At 40.6% G+C, this 25,943-nt stretch overlaps 1 protein-coding gene across 1 annotated transcript in view; it reads left to right on the top strand.

Annotated features, from left to right (window-relative positions):
• The window catches only part of LOC124716700 (pecanex-like protein 1), a 296,058-nt gene that overhangs the window by 208,873 nt on the left and 61,242 nt on the right, over positions 1 to 25,943 (top strand). Inside the window, exons 22-24 of the mRNA XM_047243242.1 lie at positions 2,286 to 2,591; positions 6,341 to 6,710; positions 23,128 to 23,316. Of these exons, the coding sequence (XP_047099198.1) occupies positions 2,286 to 2,591; positions 6,341 to 6,710; positions 23,128 to 23,316 (865 nt within the window). The remainder of the gene's footprint in view (positions 1 to 2,285; positions 2,592 to 6,340; positions 6,711 to 23,127; positions 23,317 to 25,943) is intronic.

Raw genomic sequence — 25,943 nt, 5'->3', positions numbered from 1 at the left:
GACCATGCACAATAAGTAAAGGGTAAGCAGAAAAATTTTGTGGGCAAAGTTCTGGAGTTGTCTGAACAGTCCTCATAAATGTGACAACATGTTTTAAAAACATAAGTATCATTGATTACACTGAATATTTGTACAGTATATGTACTTAACTTTGTGGTGTGATCTGTGACACTTGAAGTCCTATATCTGATATTTCCCAGGCCATCACATCCACTCCTGGTACTGCTGATACCCTCAAAAAGAACTGGGAGTACATCTCTTACCATTTAGTACTATCCTGGTCTCGAGTGTCTTAATCACCTACTTTGAAAACACCATGACTTCGTAAAATCAGGGCCTGAAATGAGGTTAATTCTGCCTGACATTATGCCCATCACACCTAGTTTCATCACCCTCCCAATCTCTGCTATATTCTGGTCTGGCCCTATGCTCCTTCTGCACCCATTTCCCTACTCTGTGGCTCCTAGCCTGTGATCGTCCCTGCTGTAAGATTTGCCCAATGCACCCTCCTTTCACCATATATACCACCCCTGTAAGTGGCAAAACATACATGTAATATCAAAGGGAGAGCTGCCAGCATTAAGTGAACACTGTTCGACCTTCTATAGTGGTGTGACTACCACCAACTTTCAGTTAGGATTAACGGGATGGCAACACAGTCTTGGCCTCGGTGCCTGGTTCACTCAAAGTGCCTTCTGGATTCTCCCACCTGATGTCAGTTTCTGAGAACTCCGCATATGTGAACTGTTGTTACACGTCATGTTCTTGGTTCTTGTCATCCACTTGGCCTAAATTTGCATTAATTTCTTTGCCCTCAGCATTTCTTTTCAGTAAGTATTCCTTTTATTTGCTCCCTCTTAGTTTAGCATATCTTTTATTTTCTGATCTGTTTGTTTTTCACTGCCCCTCCCACCACCTCACCTGTATACATGTATAATGTACTTAACTTTCTGCTCTTATTAACTCTTGCACAGTGTTTGGCAGTAATTTCTGTCTTGTTTATGGGCACCATCTTTCATCTTTAAGCTCCTAGATTTTCAAATCTTGAGATGCAGTCCTGAACAATCACTCTTTCCTTCTCATCCCGTATGTTAAGTCTCCCCTGACCTGAGGCTGGGGGCAAGTTTTCCAAATTGTTCCCATATCCTAAACATTGCCAGTCTTTTCCTTCATCTCTCTTCCTTCCTCTTGAACCCTTTGCCAGAAGAATGAGCCATTGACTCTGAAAGATTGCACATTTCTATATCTTTTGTATGTACTTTCTCCTGTCGACACTTGCTTAGTAGGTTTTTAATCCATCCAGTTATATTTTCAACAACTGAATATAAATAATTTTTGTGTCTCTGGCAGTCTATGAGTTAGTCTCTTGGATTGAAATTAACTTGCTGATACCAGTAGTTGAGTTTCTTTTTTACTCTGCATGGCAGCTGGCAACTGGCAACACTGTCAGCTGATGGATGTGACATATTAATAGTCATGTTGCGGAAGCAGAAATTAATCCTGATTGTGTGGGTGCCATTGGAAGTTATTTGTTCAGAATGGGGAGGCACCTGGAAAGCTGTGCTCTTATGTTTGTGTGGTGGCAACCTCTCATGTTGCTTAGCATCTTGTGGGCTTTGTACACAGCAGCTCTGAAAGCTAGGAAGTGTATCTCTTTCACTTTTATGGTTGGACCAGTACTGCACAGAAGCTGAAAAGTTCGTGTAGTAAAATGTCATCAGCTGGTGAATGAATGACTTCTTGTTACATCTCCACTTTCACTTTTGTGTGGGTGTGTGGGCAGTACTGACCATTTCCCCATCCTGAAGGAAAGTGATGACTGTAATTCTCTCTTGTAACTATTAGTTTTCTGTGTTGAATTGTGCTTGGACACAATCTTGTAATCGAACAGGTCTTCCTGCCTATTTACTTGCAGTACATACATTTGTTTATGTTGAGGATCAACTACTGATTCCTTCATCGAGTGATCGTGCTGTGCACTCTGTCCAGAAATTTTCTACACATTCTTGGTGTCTCATTTTCCATTATTTGACAGCACTATCTGCAATCTGTCTTAGGGGGCCTCCCATGTTACCTGCCAGGTGATTTGGCTCTGTTAAGAAAGATATATTGAATTCTATCTGCTAAAGAGTTATTAACCCAGTCACAATGCTTGTCTGATATTCTGTAAGCTTGTGTTTTGTTTAGTAAGTGACAGGTGGGTGTGCGTAACTAGAAATTTTCGAAGACGGAGGTACCTCGAGAACGACGGTACACTTACGAGCGCGGTGCCGGACTCGTTGCAGACGTACGTGTACCTGTGCTTCCTGGAGAGGAATGTGCTGTATCCGGTGCTGGTGGTGAGCGCGCTGACTGCGGACGCACCGCGACTGGCGGACAATGCGGGTGCCGGCTGGGGCGCACTGCTGGCAGCCGTCTGCGGCCTCAAGTGCCTGCGCTGTGCCTTTTCTGATACGGGCAACCAGTACCTCGTCCTCGCCTTCGCCGTCCTCCTCTTCCAGATAGACTTCGCCGCCGCCTCCCAGACCTTCATCGTCGACTACTTCTTCGTCGGTATAGTGTTCAGCAAAGTCTACGAGTTCCTCCTCAAGGTCAGTCAGTGGTCTGCATGTACGGAATTTCAGTTTTTTTTTTTTTTAAGAGAACAAATGGCCGCCGAGGAAGGATCTTTGGTGTTTGAGATAATGTTCAGACAAATTTCTCTCTGACTAACTTTTGACCTGTGTGCTTGGCTAAGGCCAGACGACTACTAACTTTCAATAACTTGATATTATACATAACTCTTGTAACAAACTTTATTACAGTGTCGTCGATTATTCTTCATTACTAACTCATCAAATAGTGTCTATACCTGTAAATTACATTCTACAATCATAGTATCTGTAGTTGTGGTGGCCTCCTGGTTGTGGTTTCACAATGGCCGATAGGACCTCTGAAACAGGATTCCAACAAACTACCAATGGTAGCTATTGTCCTACATTTAATTACTAAAAATACAGTTCTCTGACATCACATGTGGTGGCTTTGATGTGTGAAAATTTGTACCCCCATGTTGGCTTCTTTTGATGCGTATCCACTGGTGCTGGCTGTTGCTACTGTACCACTGCAACTCACTGCCAAGCAGCGCTGGGCTGTAGGGTACCCACCAGGTGGCCGTATTGCACTGCATTTGTGCCTTGTTACATCAGGTATACCTTTTGTTCCATGGATTTGTAATGACTAGACCCTCTAGAATATAGAACATGTCATAAAACAAGAGTACATAATTTATAATTACAAACGAAGATAGACGCTAATGCTCCTTCCAGACATCACAAGTGAAGTTGTCCTTGTGAATGTGGAATATGTCAAAAAAATCACAAATATATTTTCCTTTAAGAAGTAATTACAAATTTGTCCTGAAACATGTAGATGTCTGTACCTGTGATAATTTTTGGACCATTATAGCCACATATCATGTAAAAATAGCAGTGCAGAACACTCATTTACATTGATCTCATTACTACATTAATTAAGTGCAGAAGTCATATTTTATGCAGTGCTAAGGTTATGTGATATTATTGATATTATATACATAAATAGGTTCCACTAAGAAATTTGTCAGTGGAGTAGCAGAAACTGGCCACTAATAAATCATTTAGGCACCTCTTAAAATGAACTTTATTAGTAGCAAAACTTTTAACGGTTGCCAGCAAGTTATTGAAAATGAGTGTTCCTGAGTAATAGGCAAAACTTTGGGACCAAAGTAACTAACTTTACATCCCTATGATGGTTATTCGTATTTCTAATTTTCATTCCATGAACTTGTTAATTTGAAAGAGAGAACATATTTTTGGAGCCGTGAAGAAAGACATTTGTGGCAGTCGATTTACTTCAGACAAAGAGGTGCATGCGTGAGTACAATCGTGATTCCGTAGGCGACCACAAAACATTTTTCTGTGAAGGGATTGACCGACTTGTCTCACAGTGAGTTCAATGTATTAACAATTATGGCAATTTTCTTTTGAAATAATAAAGCATTTACTTACTTTTTCCATCTGTATCATTTTCATTTTACTGTCCCTTATATCTCTGCATGAATGGTAGTAGGACTGTGGATAGGATGTTCATTTCTGAACACAGTGATTAGCTGTCTTCATAATAACTTAAAGTTGCTTACTTTGGCCCAGAAATGTGCCATCTGTTACTCAGGAACACACATATGCTAGCAACAACTAAAAGTTATGCTGCTAATAAAGTTCATTTTAAGAGGTGCCTAAATGATTTATTAGTGGCCAGCATCTCCTACTCCATTGACAGTGGAGGGGGGACATACAGTTCAGTTATGCCATTCTGGCATGATGTTGGCGTATGTGGGAGGAGGGGGGTGTTCTTTGCAACTGGTTCCTGGGGAGCAGGGGAATGGGATCATAGGGTTAGGGATGAATGATGATACGGTGAGAGGAAGCTATTTGCCCAAAAAGAGATTTTTTTTTTTGGGGGGGGGGGGGGGGGGGGAGGTACAAGGCAGGGAAGGGGTAATGCTTGTCAGTGGAGGCTTAATAAGATCTTCAGCATACTGTCAAGGGATTTCTGGCCACTGCAGGTACTCCATGCTCAGGTTGCCAGAATAAATACAGAAGTTATTGACTGGACTGTAGAGAGAATGATCAAGAACATCAGGGATGAACACTACTGGCCATTAAAATTGCTACACCAAGAAGAAATGCAGATGATAAATGGCTATTCATTGGACAAATATATTATACTAGAACTGACATGTGATTACATTTTCACGCAATTTGGTTGCATAGATCATCACAAATCAGTACCCAGAACAACCACCTCTGGCCGTAATAACGGCCTTGATACGCCTGGGCATTGAGTCAAACAGAGCTTGGATGGCGTGTACAGGTACAGCTGCCCATGCAGCTTCAACACGATACCACAGTTCATCAAGAGTAGCGACTGGCGTATTGTGACGAGCCACTTGTTCGGCCATCAATGACCAGACGTTTTCAATTGGTGAGAGATCTGGAGAATGTGCTGGCCAGGGCAGCAGTCGAACATTCTCTGTATCCAGAAAGGCCCGTACAGGACCTGCAACATGCGGTCATGCATTATCTTGCTGAAATGTAGGGTTTCGCAGGGATCGAATGACGGGTAGAGCCACGGGTCGTGACACACCTGAAATGTAATGTCCACTGTTCAAAGTGCCGTCAATGCAAACAAGAGGTGACCGGTACATGTAACCAATGGCACCCCATACCATCACGCTGGGTGATAAGCCAGTATGGCGATGACGAATAGACACTTCCAATGTGCGTTCACCGCGATATCGCCAAACACAGAGGCGACCATCATGATGCTGTAAACAGAACCTGGATTCATCCGAAAAAATGACGTTTTGCCGTTCGTGCACCCAGGTTCGTCGTTGAGTACACCATCGCAGGCGCTCCTGTCTGTGATGCAGCGTCAAGGGTAACTGCAGCCATGGTCTCCGAGCTGATAGTCCATGCTGCTGCAAATGTCATCGAACTGTTCGTGCAGATGGTTGTTGTCTTGCAAAGGTCCCCATCTGTTGACTCAGGGATCGAGACGCGGCTGCACAATCCGTTACAGCCATGTGGATAAGATGCCTGTCATCTCGACTGCTAGTGATACGAGGCCGTTGGGATCCAGCCCGGCCTTCCGTATTACCCTCGTGAACCCTCCTATTCCATATTCTGCTAACGGTCATTGGATCTCGACCAACGCGAGCAGCACTGTTGCGATACGATAAACCGCAGTCACGATAGGCTACAGTCCGACCCTTATCAAAGTTGGAAATATGATGGTACGTATTTCTCCTCCTTACACGAGGCATCACAACAACGTTTCACCAGGCAACGCCGGTCAACTGCTGTTTGTGTATGAGAAATCGGTTGGAAACTTTGCTCGTGTCAGCACGTTGTAGGTGTTGCCACTGGCACCAACCTCGTGTGAATGCTCTGAAAAGCTAATCATTTGCATATCACAGCATTTTCTTCCTATCGGTCAAATTTAGTGTCTGTTGCGTGTCATCTTCGTGGTTTAGCAATTTTAATGGCCAGTAGTGTATTTAAAGGCAAGTGACAGCAGGGATAAATGCACATGGACGGACAGGAAGCTCACACGTGTCCAGTAACGACGTTCCTCTGAGGATGAATGAAAGTTTGACAACAGAAAAGACAAATATGTATTCTTTTATGTTCTTGTGTTTTTACTTAACAGTTCATTGTGGGTATGAGTGGTAAACATCGTTGTATTTTAAAAAATATTCTTATTACATCTGTGTATACTTCTAGCCGAATGTACACTTCCCTTTTTTCTCCTTTAACAGGTGCAGTTTGTGGTGACGTACATCGCTCCTTGGCAGATCACATGGGGATCGGCATTCCACGCCTTTGCACAGCCGTTCTCGGTGCCCCACTCTGCCATGCTGTTCGCCCAGGCAGCCCTGTCTGCCCTGGTGTCGGCACCTCTCAATCCGTTCCTTGGCTCAGCAGTCTTCCTCGCCTCTTACGCTAGGCCGGTCAAGTTCTGGGAGCGCGACTACAAGACGCGGCGTGCCGACCACAGCAACACGCGGCTCGCGGCACACCTGCTGGAGCACCGCAGTCTGGGTGCCGACGACAACAACCTCAACTCCATCTTCTACGAGCACCTCACCCGTTCTCTGCAGCGCTCGCTCTGTGGAGACCTCATTCTCGGTATGCTCTGTGTGGCACAGCAAGTTCTGAAGTTAATCAGTATCTCTTACAATAACAGCAACCACTCAAAATTTGACATCTCCTTTTATATTTTCTTCTTTGAAATAATTACAGCGATGATTCAGGTGCGAATACAGATGCGACCCGGCATTTTTCACTTTTTCGAACATTACCAGAGGTGAAGGAAGTGAAAATGACAGTTAAAATCGTAATAGTGATCTTTTAGCAGCCAGTAAAAAGAGATAGCTGTACTCGAGGCATGTTTTTGAGAAACTGTTGAGTACAGGGGAAGTTCATTCTGTTTGCCATCTCTTTCCCTTCTCTCCTCCTCCTTTCCCCCTCCTCTTCTTCCCTTCATATTCCTTTTCCACCCTTCCCCTCCATCAGGTATTTGGTAATCCTAGAGCCTACATCTAGCACGTGTTGCTGTCATTATTGTTGTTGCTGCCGATTGGTTCATTGGAGCTCTCCGTACTATAGAATACTGCACAATTCTCTTCACTTCTGAATAACTGCTGTGACGCAAATCCATTTGAACCTGTTTACTGTGTTCATCCCTAAGTCTCCCTCTGCAATTTTTACTGCCCACATTCTCTCCCTTACCAAACTGATGATTGCTCAATGCCTTAAGATGCGTCTTACCTCCTAGTACCTGTTATCCCATTCTTAATCACCTATATGATGCTCTCTTTGTGAACAGGAGTTCAGGGGAGATAATTTTATCTTTTTATGTTATGTCTGATGATGAAATCGTGTGTAGTGCCATCTTGATCATTTTTTTACTGTCACATCCTTAAATACGTGGACTACATATGCTTTAGAACAGCGACAGCTGAGAACTCTGCAGGCCTGCACGTCCCTTGTGACTGACTGCACGCTCCCCACTACCACACCACACTGCCTGAGTGGAAAGATAGAAACTGTGGGCGCTGTGCATTAAATGGCAATGTAGTCGTGTGAGGAATGTTAAACGTCTTTTGTCAGGCATAGTTTTGTATTATTCTTTGTCAGAAACTTCAAATGTCTGAAGCCCTGTAGAACTCATCTTGAAAGTGATATTATATTGTTGCTGACTGTTGGTCAGAATACACCTACAAAAATAAAAATAAAAGCTAATTTGCAACTACATTACAACAGCAGCATTGAGCGTACCACATTGTTCTTTGTAAAATCCTTACAAATTTCGAGCAAAATCAAATGATGGAAATTCTGAGGTGGAGTAACAGTAATATGGAAGTGATAGTTTGCTGCTCACCATGTAGAGGAAATGTTGAGTTGCAGGAAGGTGCAGTGAAAAAGAACACTAGAAATATTCCTCTATTGGAATAATTTCTTCCTCAGGTATGGAAAACCCATATAAACATTCGCACAAGTGCAGCTCTCTCTCTCTCTCTCTCTCTCTCTCTCTCTCTCTCTCTCTCTCTCTCTCACACACACACACACACACACACACACACACACACACACACACACACACACGTGTGTGTGTGTGCACGTGTGTGACCACTGTCCTCTCCGAGTGCTAAGGCCTGACTGCGACTGCCTTTGAGGTGAGCAACAATCTTTGCTGTGGTGGGCAGTGTGGGGAAAGAAGAGGTACAGGGCAGGCAAGGGGAGGGATAGCAGGGTACAAAAACAAGAAGTCTCTATAGCATGTCTTTAGGGGTGGAATAAATGTTTCTTTCATGAGCTGCTAGAATTAAATTTTATTATCTAAAACTGCTCTACCAACACTGCAGTGGCTACATTTCTCAACAACATAGGTTACAAATAAGACAAATTTTCACTGTTATTTAGTTATTTTTGATTTGCTGAAGACACGTTAAAATTTGTATCTGACACAAATAGTTTGCACGCAGCATATGCAGACAGTTTTGTTGTTTTTTGCCACTCAGGTTGCCCATCTTTAACCAACACATTTTCGCCTTTTTTCACACCAGATCTCCAGTTGCTTTCTAGTTCACCTTTATCTCTCCCCATACATTTTCATTTCAGCCTCATGTTACACTTTCCACCTTCTAATACCATGTCACCCTCCCAACACCCCCACAACGACCCCATTAAGTTTTGTTTACATTTCCTCCGTAAACATGCCTTCGCCCTAGCCAGGTTACGCTCCCATATTTTATTTTCTCAGGCTTGTCTGACATTTGGCATTACCCCCAAAGGCCTCACACTTAAAGTTCCCATCTCTGGCTGCAACCCTTCTTTCCATCAGTCCCTATACCAGTTCCAAACTGAACAATCCATTGCCCTCACCCACCTAATCCTTCACCTACACATAAACTCAGCCAATGAACACACCCGTCAACTCCTATCCTTAATAAAAGTCCTCAATCTTTCCTCTCCCGCATCCACACCTGTTCAAAGCATCCTCCTACAGGCCAACCGCAAATTAGAACAGCATGCCACCCTCCACCTCAAAAAATTATCCAATCTCCTGGTTTCCCACCTCCGGAAAGGCAACTCACTCACCCTTCACAACCTTTCCAGCAAACCTCAACCTCCTCTCATTGCACACAAACCCAGTCTCACCGATCTACTCAATCTCCCACTTCCAGCTCCACTCCCTCCAAAACCTCAAAATTCCAATCAATGCAATCTGGAACCACAACACCCCAATTCAGTAGTTAACCTTTCCTCCAAACCTCTCTCCCAATCCGAAACCTCTGTCCTATCCAAAGGCCTCACCTTCAGTCCCACTCCCAGATTCAACCAAACAGCCCTCGCAAAGATTTACTGTCCTACACTCATACTCTCTGCTGGAAATATCACTTTGCCACGAAGAAAAATGATCCTAATCCTACTCCCAATGATCCAACTCCCCAAGACACTATCCAAATTGAACCCTGCCTGGAACAGTTCCGTCCTCCGTCACAGCGGGACCCAACTCCTCTTCCTCAAAATCACCCTCTCCAAACCTTCCAGGAATTTCTGACTTCCAGCCTTGCTTCTCAGTCCTTCTTAAAAAACCTTAATCCTACTCCCAACATCACCACTGCTGAAACCCAAGCTATCCGTGATCTGAAGGCTGGCCGATTCATCGTCATTCTTCCGGCGGACAAGGGTTCCATGACCGTGGTACTTGATCTTCGGGAGTATGTGGCTGAGGGACTGCGTCAGCTTTCAGACAACACCACATACAAAGTTTGCGAAGGTAATCCCATTCCTGAGATCCAGGCGGAGCTTCAAGGAATCCTCAGAACCTTAGGCCCCCTACAAAACCTTTCACCTGACTCCATCAACCTCCTAACCCCACCAACACCCCACACCCCTACCTTCTACCTTCTTCCTAAAATTCACAAACCCAATCATCCTGGCCGCCCCATTGTAGCTGGGTATCAAGCCCCCACAGAACGTATCTCTGCCTACGTAGATCAACACGTTCAACCCATTGCATGCAGTCTCCCATCCTTCATCAAAGACACCAACCACTTTCTCGAACGCCTGGAATCCTTACCCAATCTATTACCCCCGGAAACCATACTTGTAACCATTGATGCCACTTCCTTATACACAAATATTCCGCATGTCCAGGGCCTCGCTGCGATGGAGCACTTCCTTTCGCGCCGATCACCTGCCACCCCACCTAAAACCTCTTTCCTCATTACCTTAGCCAGCTTCATCCTGACCCACAACTTCTTCACTTTTGCAGGCCAGACGTACCAACAATTAAAGGGAACAGCCATGGGTACCAGGATGGCCCCCTCGTACGCCAACCTATTCATGGGTCGCTTAGAGGAAGCCTTCTTGGTTACCCAAGCCTGCCAACCCAAAGTTTGGTACAGATTTATTGATGACATCTTCATGATCTGGACTCACCTGAAGAAGAACTCCAGAATTTCCTCTCCAACCTCAACTCCTTTGGTTCCATCAGATTCACCTTGTCCTACCCCAAATCCCATGCCACTTTCCTTGACGTTGACCTCCATCTGTCCAATGGCCAGCTTCACACGTCCGTCCACATCAAACCCACCAACAAGCAACAGTACCTCCATTATGACAGCTGCCACCCATTCCACATCAAACGGTCCCTTCCCTACAGCCTAGGCCTTCGTGGCAAACGAATCTGCTCCAGTCCGGAATCCCTAAACCATTACACCAACAACCTGAAAACAGCTTTCACATCCCGCAACTACCCTCCCGACCTGGTACAGAAGCAAGTAACCAGAGCCACTTCCTAGTCCCCTCAAACCCAGAACCTCCCACAGAAGAACCACGAAAGTGCCCCACTTGTGACAGGATACTTTCCGGGACTGGATCAGACTCTGAATGTGGCTCTCCAGCAGGTATACGACTTCCTCAAATCCTGCCCTGAAATGAGATCCATCCTTCATGAAATCCTCCCCACTCCACCAAGAGTGTCTTTCCGCCGTCCACCTAACCTTCGTAACCTCTTAGTTCATCCCTATGAAATCCCCAAACCACCTTCCTTACCCTCTGGCTCCTACGCTTGTAACCACGCCCGGTGTAAAACCTGTCCAATGCACCCTCCCACCACCACCTACTCCAGTCCTGTAACCCGGAAGGTGTACATGATCAAAGGCAGAGCCACATGTGAAAGCACCCACGTGATTTACCAACTGACCTGCCTACACTGTTAAGCTTTCTATGTGGGAATGACCAGCAACAAACTGTCCGTTCGCATGAATGGACACAGGCAGACAGTGTTTGTTGGTAATGAGGATCACCCTGTGGCTAAACATGCCTAGGTTTCCCGGCCAGCACATCTTGGCACAGTGTTACACCGTCCGGGTTATCTGGATACTTCCCACTAACACCAACCTGTCAGAACTTCGGAGATGGGAACTTGCCCTTCAGTATATCCTCTCTTCTCGTCATCCGCCAGGCCTCAACCTCCGCTAATTTCAAGTTGCCGCTGCTCATACCTCACCTGTCTTTCAACAACATCTTTGCCTCTGTACTTCTGCCTCGACTGACATCTCTGCCTAAACTCTTTGCCTTTACAAATGTCTGCTTGTGTCTGTGTATGTGCGGATGGATATGTGTGTGTGTGCGAGTGTATACCTGTCCTTTTTTCCCCCTAAGGTAAGTCTTTCCGCTCCCGGGATTGGAATGACTCCTTACCTCTCCCTTAAAACCCACATCCTTTCGTCTTTCCCTCTCCTTCCCTCTTTCCTGACAAAGCAACCATTGGTTGCGAAAGCTAGAATTTTGTGTGTATGTATGTGTTTGTTTGTGTTTCTATCGACCTGCCAGCACTTTCAAGCTAAAACTAAACAAAGGTCGTTACACTACGCATACATTGATTACCAAAAAGCTTTTGATAGTGTACCCCACTCAGGGTCATTCCATGTCAAGTCACCCAGGCCTTGACACCAACCATGTCAGATTTTGATGAAACTTGGTACAATTACTTCTTTGATTATCCTGAAAGCACTTGTAAAATTTTTTTGCTCTTTCTCTGATAGTTTTTTTTAATAAATTTGTAAAGTTTTTAGATTTGGCGTTGTTTCAGCAGTCGGAAATCTTAACTTAAACGTGTCCTCACAACTAAAAAAATTTGTATATTAAAGAATACTCAAGATATAAGTATGAAATTTTGGAATTAGTTTGTGTATTATATCTAAATGTTAAAAAAATTACCATTAAGATATATTAAAACCTTTCAAATGAATAAAAATTTAAAAGTTTTTTTTTTTAGCTAACAGATGTTCAGTTTTACAAAAACTGCAATATCTAGAGTCTCAGACCTGACAGAAAGCTCAAATTTGTTTTAAAATACTCTTAATTGTATAGGCTATTAGATAAAAGAATAATTATGTTGGCTTTTTAACCTGTTTAATAGTTATCTAATTTTTAAAATAATATTAATTATATTTTAAAAATTAAAACTACCAAGTGACTTAGACACCGAAAATAAGTTTTTGTCTTCTTCAAGTAACAATGTACGCTTGGATTTTGTTTTGTTGCTCCTGTGTTTTGAAGTAAAAAATTATTACAGTGTTAAATAGTGCTTGGATAGTATTTTATTAAGTTTATTCGAACTTTCAGTAAGTACTGTTACTTAGTTTACAGAGATTCTTTTCCAATATCCTATAAAAGTAACCAGAACAGTAATCAGACCAAAAGTGAAATCAGTATGTCAGATATTCAAACCTGTAGCGTAGGGTTATTTAAAAAATCTGACTGTTTCCAAACGACCTACACACCTTCAAAAAAGTTACAGCCGGTATCTGAATTGAGCGAGGAAGAAAAAGATTTGATCCACTTACGATCTGGAATTAATCTGTGTGAATTTAAGAATATATGTTCATACCACAGCTACTACTTTTTAAACGTTTTTGAAAAGTATCAAACAACATGTGTAGACCCACTAAAAAAACACAAAAAGCCCATCAAAAAATCATTGAGAAGTGTAGGCTTGGATCTTTCTAAACAATTACTGACAAAAAATATTAGCATAAAACCTGGACAAAAGTTTTGCTCAACATGCTGTAACTTTTGTGAGGAAAAATTAAGAGTTGAAGTCAATGAAAGTGAAACAGATGAAGTCATGGTTGAATTAGAATCAGAGGAATCCAGAAATGAATCCCTCGTACAAACAAACATTGCTCTTGATAATTTAGGTTTAACACCGATAAAGCTTCATGGCTTGTCACAACAAAGTAAAGGGTCTTATTTTAAAAGGAAGGTTAGCAGTATTGAAAAGACTGCAAAAAAGGCGGTTTCAAAAGCATTAAAATATGATGCACCAAGTTCTGATGATGTCGAAGAAGATACAAGTGTGGTTGAGAAAGCAAAGGATTTTGATGTAATGATTTCTCTTATGAAAGAGAAGATTTCATCTGTTGGGAGGTCTAGAAAAATCCAAATTATGACCTTGGCTCCAGATTCTCGGAGTCAAAATAAAGTGATGAAAGAATTTAATGGAAGTGAGTACATGGTGCGACAAGCTAGAAAGCTAAAATCTGAAAAGGGTATTTTGGAAACTCCTGGTCCAAAAAAAGGTAAAACTCTTTCTGAAAATACAGTAAGACCTGTAACAGATTTTTATGAAAAGGATGAAAGTTCCAGAGTGCTACCTGGAACAAAAGACAAAGTAAGTGTTGAAAAAAATGTGTACATGCAAAAAAGACTCATTTTGTGTAACTTGAGAGAACTCTATTATTCTTTCTAATGGGAGAACCCCGAGGTAGAAGTAGGATTTTCAAAATTTTGTTTCTTGAGACCTAAATGGTGTATCCTTGCTGGTGCTGCAGGCACACACACTGTATGTGTATGCAGTATCCACCAGAATGTTAAACTATTACTGGATGCTAATCTTATAAAGACCTAATTAAGATGCTGTGTGCAACACAGAAAACCAAAACTGCATGCTACGTCATTGCGACAGCTGTACTGCAAATACTGCACTAACTGAGTACTTATCTGAAAAACTAAGTGATGATTATGATTTAGAAGAAGAAATTGTAATCAGTCAGTGGGTTAACACAGACAGGGCAGAAATGATCAAACAGTCTATCAGTGTTGAAGACTACATTTCTTTATTGGTTAGGTCACTGGAAAAGCTCACCCCGCACTCGTTTATAGCAAAATCCCAATCAGCAGCCTTTAAAAGATTGAAGGAAGACCCACCACCCAAAACAGCAATTATTGTGATGGGTTTCAGTGAAAATTATTCCTTTGTTATACAAAATGAGATCCAAAGTTACCACTGGAATAGAGGTGGTTGTACTCTACACCCAGTTGGAGTTTTTCTAAGAAATGAGGAAAACAATGTTTTTGTTTCCAACCACTGTTTTATTAGTGATGACCAAGAACATGACACTGGTTTTGTTAACTTTGTACAAAAAGAAATTACAAAGTGGCTGTCATTACATCATACTGACATTGACTCAGTTCACTACTTTACAGATGGTTGTGCTGGGCAGTACAAAAATAGAAACAGTTTTAAAAATTTGACTGAACACTTGAGAGACTTTAATTTGAAGGCCCAACACACTTTTTTTGCAACAAGTCATGGGAAGTCAATTTGTGATGGCCTAGGAGGAACTATTAAAAGAATTTTAAGGAAAGCTAGTCTACAGCTTTCAGACAAAGAACAAATAATGACAGTAATCGATGTGTGTTCATTTTCACTTTATTGACAAAAAAGAAGCTGATTTGCTACGGTTAAAACTAGAAAACCGTTTTTCAGCAACCCGAACCATTCCTGGAACAACAAGTTTTCATAACTTCAAACCACTACCAACAAAAAACATTGAAATTAGAAGGACTGCAAATAGTGTAAAACCCTCCTTACTCTTTTCTTTCCATTCATCTTCTGATTGGGTTCGTGTTGAACCATCCATAAATAGCTATGTGGCTGTAAATTATGATGGTAACTGGTACTTTGGACTGGTAAAAACAATATTCAATGATGAAGAAGATGCAGAAATTCTATTTCTACATCCTTCAGGACCAGCTGCATCATTTTATTGGCCTGAAAGAGAAGATTCTTGCATAGTACCTTTGGAGCACATAGTCTGTGTAGTAGACGCACCTCAATCAAGCGGCACTGGAAGAATGTATTACTTCAATAAAGACTGTATCAAAAGAACTGAAAGCTCTTGGATGAAGGGGAAAAACAAGTTGAATCAGCATTAATGTTTATTAAAAAGACAAAATTACTCAAAAAATTCAATGTTTCAAGCAATCAGTTGGGCTATACATAAGTGTCATAAGTACACTATCTTTGTACATAATTCTAATGTAATCTACTATAATTAATAAACATGTTAAAAAGCCATCATTATTTTTGTTTTATCAAGTAGCCTATATGTTTAAGAGTAAATTAAAACGAATTTGAGCATTCTATCTGGTCTGAGACTCTAGATATTGCAATTCTTATAAAACAAAACATCCGTTAAAAAAACAAAAGAAAAAATTACATATATATATTTTTTTCATGGAAAATATTAATATATTTTAATAGTATCATTTTTATCTTCAAATATGTATAATAAATAAACTTGCTGCAAAAATTCATGATGTTATCTAGAAGAGTTTTTAAGATAAGCAATTTTAAAGTTTTGAATACAAATTAAATTTACCATTTCGGAAGGTTCGGAAAACGCAAAACATAAAAACTTAAAAAATTTATAAAAAAAAAACTATAAGAGATACAGCAAAAAAATTTTGCAAGTGTTGTCAGGATAGTATTAGAACCATTTGAGCCAAATTTCATGAAAATCTAAGGAGGTGGGTGTAAAATTATTTTTTATTGGGTGATTTGATGTGGAATGACCCCTCATGGTTACTACAGATATTGGAAATATACAAAGTAGATCCTAAATTGATACAGTTCCTAAACATAGTAATGAAAAATTGGAAAACCACACTTAATATCCAAATAAATTCAAATATCATCACATCACAGCCAATACAGATTAAGCGTGGAATATACCAAGGAGACTCATTAAGTGCTTTCTGGTTCTGTCTTGCTCTGAACCCACTATCCAACATGCTAAATAACGCAAATTATGGATACAATATTACTGGAACATACCCACACAAAATCACACATTTGCTATACATGGATGATCTAAAACTACTGGCAGCAACAAATCAACAACTCAACCAATTACTAAAGATAACAGAAGTATTCAGAAATGATATAAATATGGCTTTTGGAACAGACAAATGTAAGAAAAATAGCATAGTCAAGGGAGAACACACTAAACAAGAAGATTACATAATGGATAACCACAGCGACTGCATAGAAGCAATGGAAAAAACAGATGCCTATAAATATCTAGGATACAGACAAAAAATAGGAATAGATAATACAAATATTAAAGAAGAACTAAAAGAAAAATATAGACAAAGACTAACAAAAATACTGAAAACAGAATTGACAGCAAGAAACAAGACAAAAGCTATAAATACTTATGCTATACCAATATTGACCTACTCATTTGGAGTAGTGAAATGGAGTAACACAGACCTAGAAGCACTCAATACACTTACATGATCACAATGCCACAAATATAGAATACATCACATACATTCAGCAACAGAAAGATTCACATTAAGCAGAAAGGAAGGAGGAAGGGGATTTATCGACATAAAAAACCTACATTATGGACAGGTAGACAATTTAAGAAAATTCTTTCTAGAACGCGCAGAAACTAGCAAAATACACAAAGCAATCACTCATATAAATACATCGGCTACACCACTGCAATTTCATAACCACTTCTACAACCCTTTAGATCACATAATATCAACAGATATGAAGAAAGTAAATTGGAAAAAGAAAACACTACATGGCAAGCACCCGTATCATCTAACACAGCCACACATCGATCAAGACGCATCCAACGCATGGCTAAGAAAAGGCAATATATACAGTGAGACGGAAGGATTCATGATTGCAATACAGGATCAAACAATAAACACCAGATATTACAGCAAGCATATTATTAAAGATCCCAATACCACAACAGATAAATGCAGACTTTGCAAACAACAAATAGAAACAGTAGATCACATAACAAGCGGATGTACAATACTAGCAAATACAGAATACCCCAGAAGACATGACAATGTAGCAAAAATAATACATCAACAGCTTGCCTTACAACGTAAACTTATAAAGCAACACGTTCCCACATACAAGTATGTACCACAAAATATACTGGAGAATGATGAATACAAATTATACTGGAACAGAACCATTATAACGGATAAAACAACACCACATAACAAACCTGACATCATACTCACCAATAAAAAGAAGAAATTAACACAACTAATCGAAATATCCATACCCAATACAACAAATATACAAAAGAAAACAGGAGAAAAAACTGAAAAATACATCCAACTGGCTGAGGAAGTCAAGGACATGTGGCATCAGGATAAAGTTGACATTATACCAATTATACTATCAACTACAGGAGTCATACCACACAATATCCACCAGTACATCAACGCAATACAGCTACATCCAAACTTATATACACAACTACAGAAATCAGTAATTATTGATACATGTTCAATTACCCGAAAGTTCCTAAATGCAATATAACACATACCGTACAGTTAAAAGGAAATGACGTTTGATCAAGGTCCGCGTCACTTTCCAATTTTAACCAGACTTAACGTCTGAGAAAGTAAAGAAATCATAATAATAATAATTTTTCACGCCTACATTGAGCGAAACATTGTTATCACTTTTTCAGCATCATTATGGAGACGTGGAAACTCATACCAGAAAAACTTTGTAGAAGTCGTAGACAGTTTTAACGTAAATTTGTCTTTTGAATGGGAACTACCTAACAGGTTGATCAGTTTAACTGCAGATGCACAGGGGTGCTCTCAGATGTAATGGCAAAGACTTTCAAATGCAGCTCAGTAACAGATGTTTTGCAGCGTCCTGAAAAACTGTCCCTGCCTTTTGAAACCACAATGAATTCTTCAAAATTCACACCCTTTCTTTAAAACTGCCACAGAGCTTAGGAAAATGAGCAGTTTTCTTAGCCAGAAGTTGCCCCGTCCACAGTCCAGTTTTCTTTTGAAATACTTCCACTTTCCCCGTCAAATGATAAATAAGATCTTGTCGTCTTGCAGCGTATTATTGAGGGTGTTAAAGTGTGCAGTCAGGTCCACCAAAAATGTGAGGTCTGTAATCCATTTCGGATCATCTGATAATGTTTTTCTTTTTTTTCCTGTTCCTGCTGGCACCAAACTTAATTAATTCCCGCTATATCTAACTTTAATTTCTCCATTTCCCTTTTTAAAGTTTCTATCCTACCTGTCCAGTTAAGGGATCTGACCTACCACCATCCGATCTAAAGAACACGAGTTTTGTTTCACCTGATAATGATGTCCTCCTGTTTTACATCTGGAACATTTCATCCAAAAGGTTGCCGTCATTGTTTAACCGTACAGTAGAGGTGCATGCCTGGGAAAAAATTACGGCTGTAATTTTCTCTTGCAGTACCAGCACAGCACAGCACAGCAAGGCTATTTTGGTTGATATTACAACGCCAGATCAGTCAGTCATCGAGACTGTTATTGCTGAACTACTGAAAAGGCTGCTGCCCCTCTTCAGGAATAAAAAATTTGTCTGGCCTCTCAACAGATACCCCTCCACGGTCATAGCACAGTACGGCTATCTGTATCGCTGAGGCACACCAACCTCCACACCAGCGGTAAGGTCAGTGGTTGATTGGTGAGGGAAGTGTTGAGACTTGGCAAGACAGCCAAGCCACTATGAGGTAGTCGAAAGGCACGCGTTTAAGCTCACGCAGGCTGGCGTGAGGTCTGGAACAGTTAAAGGAGTTGAGTCTCGTAAAAAAAGTTCGTAGCTTCTGGAATACTTAACTTTAATCCATAATTGGTGAACATTGGTCTGACGGTACATGTATCACAAGATAAATAGCAAATGATAATGGCGCCTTGCTAGGTTGTAGCAAATGACGTAGCTGAAGGCTATGCTAACTACCGTCTCGGCAAATGAGAACGTAATTTGTCAGTGAACCATCGCTAGCAAAGTCGGCTGTACAACTGGGGCGAGTGCTAGGACGTCTCTCTAGACCTGCCGTGTGGCGGCGCTCGGTCTGCAATCACTGATAGTGGCGACACGCGGGTCCGACGTATACTACCGGACCGCGGCCGATTTAAAGGCTACCACCTAGCAAGTGTGGTGTCTGGCGGTGACACCACAGGGAGGATGTATATATTTTTTGGACTAATATATAACATCTCCATACTCTTTATATTTTTTAGCTCGATTTGCTTTTCTTTCCCCCATCGCCAACAAAATTTTTAAATTCATTATTCATAGTGTTCTAAAGCCATTCTATAGGAAATTTGTGGTGCCCGGCAATTATGGGATGATTTCTCATCCTTCTCCTCTGAAAAAACTGATTTCTATTAATTTATACCAATGAAAATAATAAGTTTCTGAAAATATAATGTAAGTGGATGGATAACAAATCTGCTCACAAAGCGGCGGTAGGAAAACTCATGTATAAAAGATATTAAAGTTTGTAAATAAATTATACACAACTGCAACCAGTCACTTTTTTCATTAATAATGCTTTATTACATTAACCAGTTTTCGAACCCTTTCAGGTTCATCTTCAGATGATTTCGGGAGAATCCGGGAAGTTACATCATTATCGGTAGTAGCATAATGCTGGGTGCTGGTTTGCGACAGTATAAGCGGCTTTTTTCGTATCTGTCTGCTTCCATTTTGATGTCCAGAACACTTTCACACGAACTATATTAGTTCACACTTTAACAGTGACATTTTACCAGCATCCAGCTTTGTAAAGCACATGCTGGATGCTGGTAAAGTGTCACTGTTAAAGTGTGAACTAATATAATTCGTGTGAAAGTGTTCTGGACATCAAAATGGAGGCAGACAGATACGAAAAAAGCTGCTTATACTGTCGCAAACCAGCACCCAGCATTATGCTACTACCGATAATGATGTAACTTCCCGGATTCTCCCGAAATCATCTGCAGATGAACCTGAAAGGGTTCGAAAACCGGTTAATGTAATAAAGCATTATTAATGAAAAAAGTGACTGGTTGCAGTTGTGTATAATTTATTTACATTAATATACAGTCACGGTTCTAAAATATCCGTAATGGATAAGCATAATATTAAAGTTTGCAAGCTTTTGGAACCAGTGCCTCCTTCTTCTGACAGAAAGATTGAAGGGGAGGGAAAAGGGGTGAAGGAAAAAGGACTGGTGAGGTTTAGGGAAAGATATAGAGTTCAGAAAAGTCACCCAGAACTCTGGGTTAGGGGAGACTTACCAGATGGGATGTAAGGAAAGACTAATTGTTGGGGACTGCAACAGACGAGATTAGAAAACCTGAGAGCTTAAAGATGGAAGACAGGGTAATACACAAAAAAGAGATTACTAACAAAACATTGTGCACAAGTTAATCTGTTTTTTTTCCCCCCATACACTAGTTTCTCAGAACTCCGCTGCTGGGAATGGGTGCTACAACATGTCTTTGGTTGTTGGTACCCATCTGCCGCTGATGGGAATGGGTGCTACAACATGTCTTTGGTTGTTGGTACCCATCTGGCCTTAATTTACATTAATTTCTTCTGTCTCGGCATTTCTTCACAGTAACTATTCCTTTCTTCACTCCCTTTTAGTTTTCTACATTTTTCATTTTCCAACCTGTCCTTTTTTTTTGCCAACCCCCTCCCACCTCTGTCACATACAATGCACTTAGCTTTTTGTCCTTACTAACTCGTGCACAATTTTTTGGCAGTAATCTCTTTCTTTCTTATTACCCTATCTTCCATCTTTAGGTTTTCAAATCATGTTCGGTGCAGTCCTCAAAGATCAGTCTTTCCTTCTTATCTGTCCAGTAAGTCTCCCCAGGCCTGGGGTTTTGGGTGACTTTTCCGAACTCTACCCCCTTTCCTAAACCTCACCAGTCACTTTCCTTCACCCCTCTTCCTTCCCCTTCAACCCTTCTGCCAGAAGAAGGTGTAACTGGCTCCGAAAGCTTTCAAACTTTAATACATTTTTATACGTGTACTCGTGGCTTCAGTTTTCCGAGATTCATTCACTGAGATCAGCTTCTCTTCACTCTGTGACTCCTGCTCCAGAGCATGGTGAAGGAATTGCGGATGATACTGAAACAGCTGAATCTGTCGTTAATATGTAGGTCTCTCCCATACAACTCCTCCCGGTAGCTTGGATTACAGGAGTACACTAAGGCTTCTGCTGCCACTTGGTAAGTAGATTTTTTTATCTACCCACTGACATTACATTTTCAAAACCTGAATATTTTGATTGGTATAAATTAATAGGATTCAGAGTTGTTTTTAGAGGAGAAGGATGAGAATTTTTAGTGTCTGTTATGTAGACCCATAATCACTGGGCACCGCATATTTCCTATAAAATGGCTTTAGAACAGTATTAACAATGAATTTAAAAATTTAGTTGGCAATTATAAGGAAAACAGAAAACAATCAACAGACAGTTTGCATGGAATTCATTAATATGTACATCAAGATGCACTTTGAGTTAAAAAGATGAATATGGGGACATATATTAGTGCAAAGTAATGGACATGTAAGTTAAGTCATGGGGTGTGATTTTTTGAAATTGGTTACAAGTCGCAGGGAAGTGTTAAATGTGCAACACACTGCTCCATCTTGTTGGAAATAACTTTCTGTGAGTTTGACGTCATGCAGCTGCTCCACAAGTGTAAAAAGAGGCCCGAATAAACTGTAGCGTCTATGGTCATGTCAAAGAAAATGAGCCAGTAATCCTGGAACACACTTAACATTATCGTCATCCAGTGGTGTTTTGTGGATGATATGGGTTTACATCAGCCCAGTGCCTGCTGTTTTGTGTGTTGATGGAACCCGACAGATAGGTCCGTGCATCATCTGCAAACCAGTTTACGGAGATGCTGTCTGGACATTGAATAAGAAACTTCTGAAATCATCGACAATAAAATGTACTTTTCTCGTGATCTGTTTCTTGCAATGCTTGCATCATGTGCACTCCGTGTGGTTGCAGTGCGTATTCCATCGCAACTCTCTGATGTATGCCATACAAAATGTCTGTCTCCTGGCCCAATTGACACAACAATTTCCTTGGAGAGTTGTCCAAGCATCTTCGAAATGTATCAGGAACATCTGCACTCAGTAATGGTTTATGATTATCACTGCCACTATTTAGTTCACCAGTCATCTCCATCTTTCTTTCAGTCAGTAAAATTGTTGCCTTTGTTGAAACATCAGGCACATTGAATTCTCTCTGGAATGCCCATTGTATTGAATCCAGTGAGTCTGTCTTCCAGTTATGTTTTCACAATAAAAACCCAGTCTCACAGTGTGTAAAGCCCATTTCTGCAACTAAAGACTGTGAACGAATGACTAATTTTCTCGTTATTGTCACGTGGTCCAAACTACACACGCACAGACTTCACAAACCGCAACTGATGAGGCTACAAATGAACTAACACGCCGAGCAAGCACTGTACCACACGAAGAACCCCGTGCATGGAAACAAGTCATAATTCAGATCATCACAGAGCTATTGAGATCATTAAAACAACTTTCCCATTTGTAAGAGCTTCCAAAGGGAAATAATGACCGCGTGAAGTAGTTCAGGTTTATACGGATCAGCCTGTAGTTGAAGTTGTGTAACGCACTATTCAGTAGAACTGGACTATGTTGTTAGCTGGAAGTAACATTAAGGAATAAATGTACAAGAAAATAACTGTAAAGTCGAGTGCTTGACGTGCACATAATTGATTGAAAAATGTCGGTAAGCCTTCAGACGGTGTCCTCCTCTACTACTGAATAAACATACACCTGCAGAAGTACTCTAGGGTTGATGTCATTTCATATCGTTACTGCTGTAACAGCCGATAAAAGACTAGTAGCAGTAGTCGATAGTGAACACATTGTCTGCAGGACGGTGGGGCCCAGTTTCCCAGGGGGACTGCTTCGTGCTGGCGTCGGACTACCTCAACTGCCTGGTGCACATCGTGGAGCTGGGCAACGGCCTGGTCACGTTCCAAGTGCGAGGCCTCGAGTTCCGTGGCACCTACTGCCAGCAGAGGGAGGTGGAGGCCATCTCGGAAGGAGTTGAGGATAATGACGGTAAGTTTTCTGTGGGGGGGGGGGGGGGGGGGCTCTTTTCATCGAGGGGAAGGAGCTTTGCCTCTCATCTTGTGTTGTATTACAATGTCCAGGTTGATGATGTATTACACGAATTCCAGAACACATTTTATTACATTTGCACACTGTCACCCAATGAATGTAATTCGATGTTACAGAAAATCAGACCAGCATTTTGACTAGACATAGAGCCTCCTATTAAATAGAGCTCGGCACTTCATTTTTAACAGTGTGAAATCCGTAAAAGTTAATGAAACTTTGTGCGTATCCCAGTGAAGTGTTAAAGGATGGCTGTTATTCGCAGTACATGTAGGATGGTCTCATATTCTCACAATAAGTGTTAATGGTCAGAACTAGAACAAAAAAAGATTACCTATGAGCCAAAACATTATGACCACTGCCCACCACGAAACTGAATGCAACATGGTGGTGTTGCAGGGAATCATTCTGGCAACATAAGGGGCCGCAAATGGGCAAAATCCACTGATGCAAGTGAGTTTTACAAACACAGGTTGTTGCGGACTGGTGTTTGGGAATGAGCATTGTGGAAACAGCGAATCTGTTCAGCTGTTCACGTGCCAGTGTTGTGAGCATCCTCGGAAAGTGAGTGAACGACAGTTAATCCATGAATATGTGAAAGATACTGGAAATCCACAGCCTAATTTTTGGGTGTACATTGTATAAAAAGCTCCGCAAAAGATATTTATTTACAAGCACTGCAGTTTTGTCACATTTCCAAGAAATGCTATGTTACTAATATGGGCCATTCACTTGTTATCTGATCATATCACAACTTGAACATTTGCACTGTCGAATATGAGTAATGGAAGTGTTGTGATCTGCATATATTAACCACAAAGAAAAATCTTGAATTTTCAGTGCCATGTGAATAGCTCCCATTATGGTGTATTGTGGACGTCAGTCATAATATAAATATTATGCTACTGTTAAGAAATTGAAATATCCAAAGTAAGTAATTAACTCAGCACACAAAAAATTGGTTGGTATTATGTATACAAGTTCGAATTATGTAGCAAAATCCTTATTTACTGAAAAAAAAAAGAACTCTGCTTTTAATTCATTTTTTATCGTTCATAGGTAATAAACTGAATAGTAGTAGTTCTCAATAACATGTGAGCATTTAGTGAACAGGGCTCTTTTGTGGTGTATAAAGTATGTTCACAAAAACGCTTTCTACGAGTGACATTTTATAAGAATTTTTCAAAATTGTTCATTTCAGACAGGATAAAACAAACCTTCAGAAAGGAGGGTTTGTAAATAAAACTTGACATGAAGAATATCTCTCTCTCTCTCTCTCTCTCTCTCTCTCTCTCTCTCTCTCTCTCTCTGTGTGTGTGTGTGTGTGTGTGTGTGTGTGTGTGTGTGTGTGTGTGTGTGGGGGGGGGGGGGGGGGGGGCATGTGAGTGTGAGCAGGCACATGCTGTATAAAATTTGTGCTGATGCTACCAAATCTACTCACCAGGTGGTGACAGGAGAAAACATGTATAAAGGTTAAAGAAATGTGAAAGCTTTTGGCACCAGTGACTCCTTTATTTTCTTCTCATCCTGTCTGCAAGTCTCCCATGACCCATGGTTCTGGGTGACTTTTCCAAATTACCCCTATATTCTAAAACATACCAGCCCTTTTCCTTCATCCCTCTTATTTCTCCTTCAACCCTTTTGCCAGAAGAGGGAGCCACTGGCATTGGAAACTTGCACATTTCTTTGACCTTTATATACATTTTCTCTTATTGCTGCTTGGTGAATAGATTTTTTTTGTCTCTTTGATTTTATTATACTTTAAAAAATTCATTATTTTTGTTAAAACATTTTAAGGGGACCACACCCTACCTATCTAACCCATGTTAATTTAGGCAAGTATTTGACCCATTTAAGAAAAAAACTATTTGATGCAGGACCTTAATATTTTTACTGTATGTTACGTGATGCTAATAGAGTCAACAGTACTAAAATGTACTTTATGCATTTTGTAGTTTTTACAAAACATTTTTTAAAATTTATTAACAAAAAAATATTAAGTTTGTTCTGCAGAAAATATTTTTTGGTAACATCCTAATGGGGGAATATTAGTGAATGTAGTACCAGAGGTGGCTTTTTATGTTATACAGAGTCTGAAAATTTCATTCATTTATCTATGATAGTTTCTGATATGATGGAGCATATGTACTGAAAATTTTAGTTTGCGGGAAATTGACTTTAAAGAAAAAACTTTTGAAATTTGTTACTTACAGTTAATTAAAACTGTCCTGCTGTATATGATTGTCCTTCTTTGGCCTCTAGCAGGTCTTCCAGCTTCTTTTTCACCTTCCTGGATGTTTTTCTTGCTTTCTTGGTCATATTAGATGCACACCTGTCTGCATCGGCTATCCTCATTTTATCGCAATGTTTCAGCCCAGTGATCGTATTTTCACCAGGATTAATTCCCAGTTTTCCAGCACCCAACACTTTCCAATATTACCACAGTTGAATGTAATAACTGCATCATGAACTCCTAGTTTCATTGTATGCATGCCTACAAATACAGTTTTAGGAAGACGGTTCCAAATTATGCTGTTGAAACATTCATTTGGGTTCTGTGTCTGCCCATG

This window comes from Schistocerca piceifrons, chromosome 9, assembly GCF_021461385.2.
Source record: "Schistocerca piceifrons isolate TAMUIC-IGC-003096 chromosome 9, iqSchPice1.1, whole genome shotgun sequence".
In the NCBI taxonomy this organism is placed as follows: domain Eukaryota; kingdom Metazoa; phylum Arthropoda; class Insecta; order Orthoptera; family Acrididae; genus Schistocerca; species Schistocerca piceifrons.
This window is presented reverse-complemented; position numbering and strand designations above follow the sequence as displayed.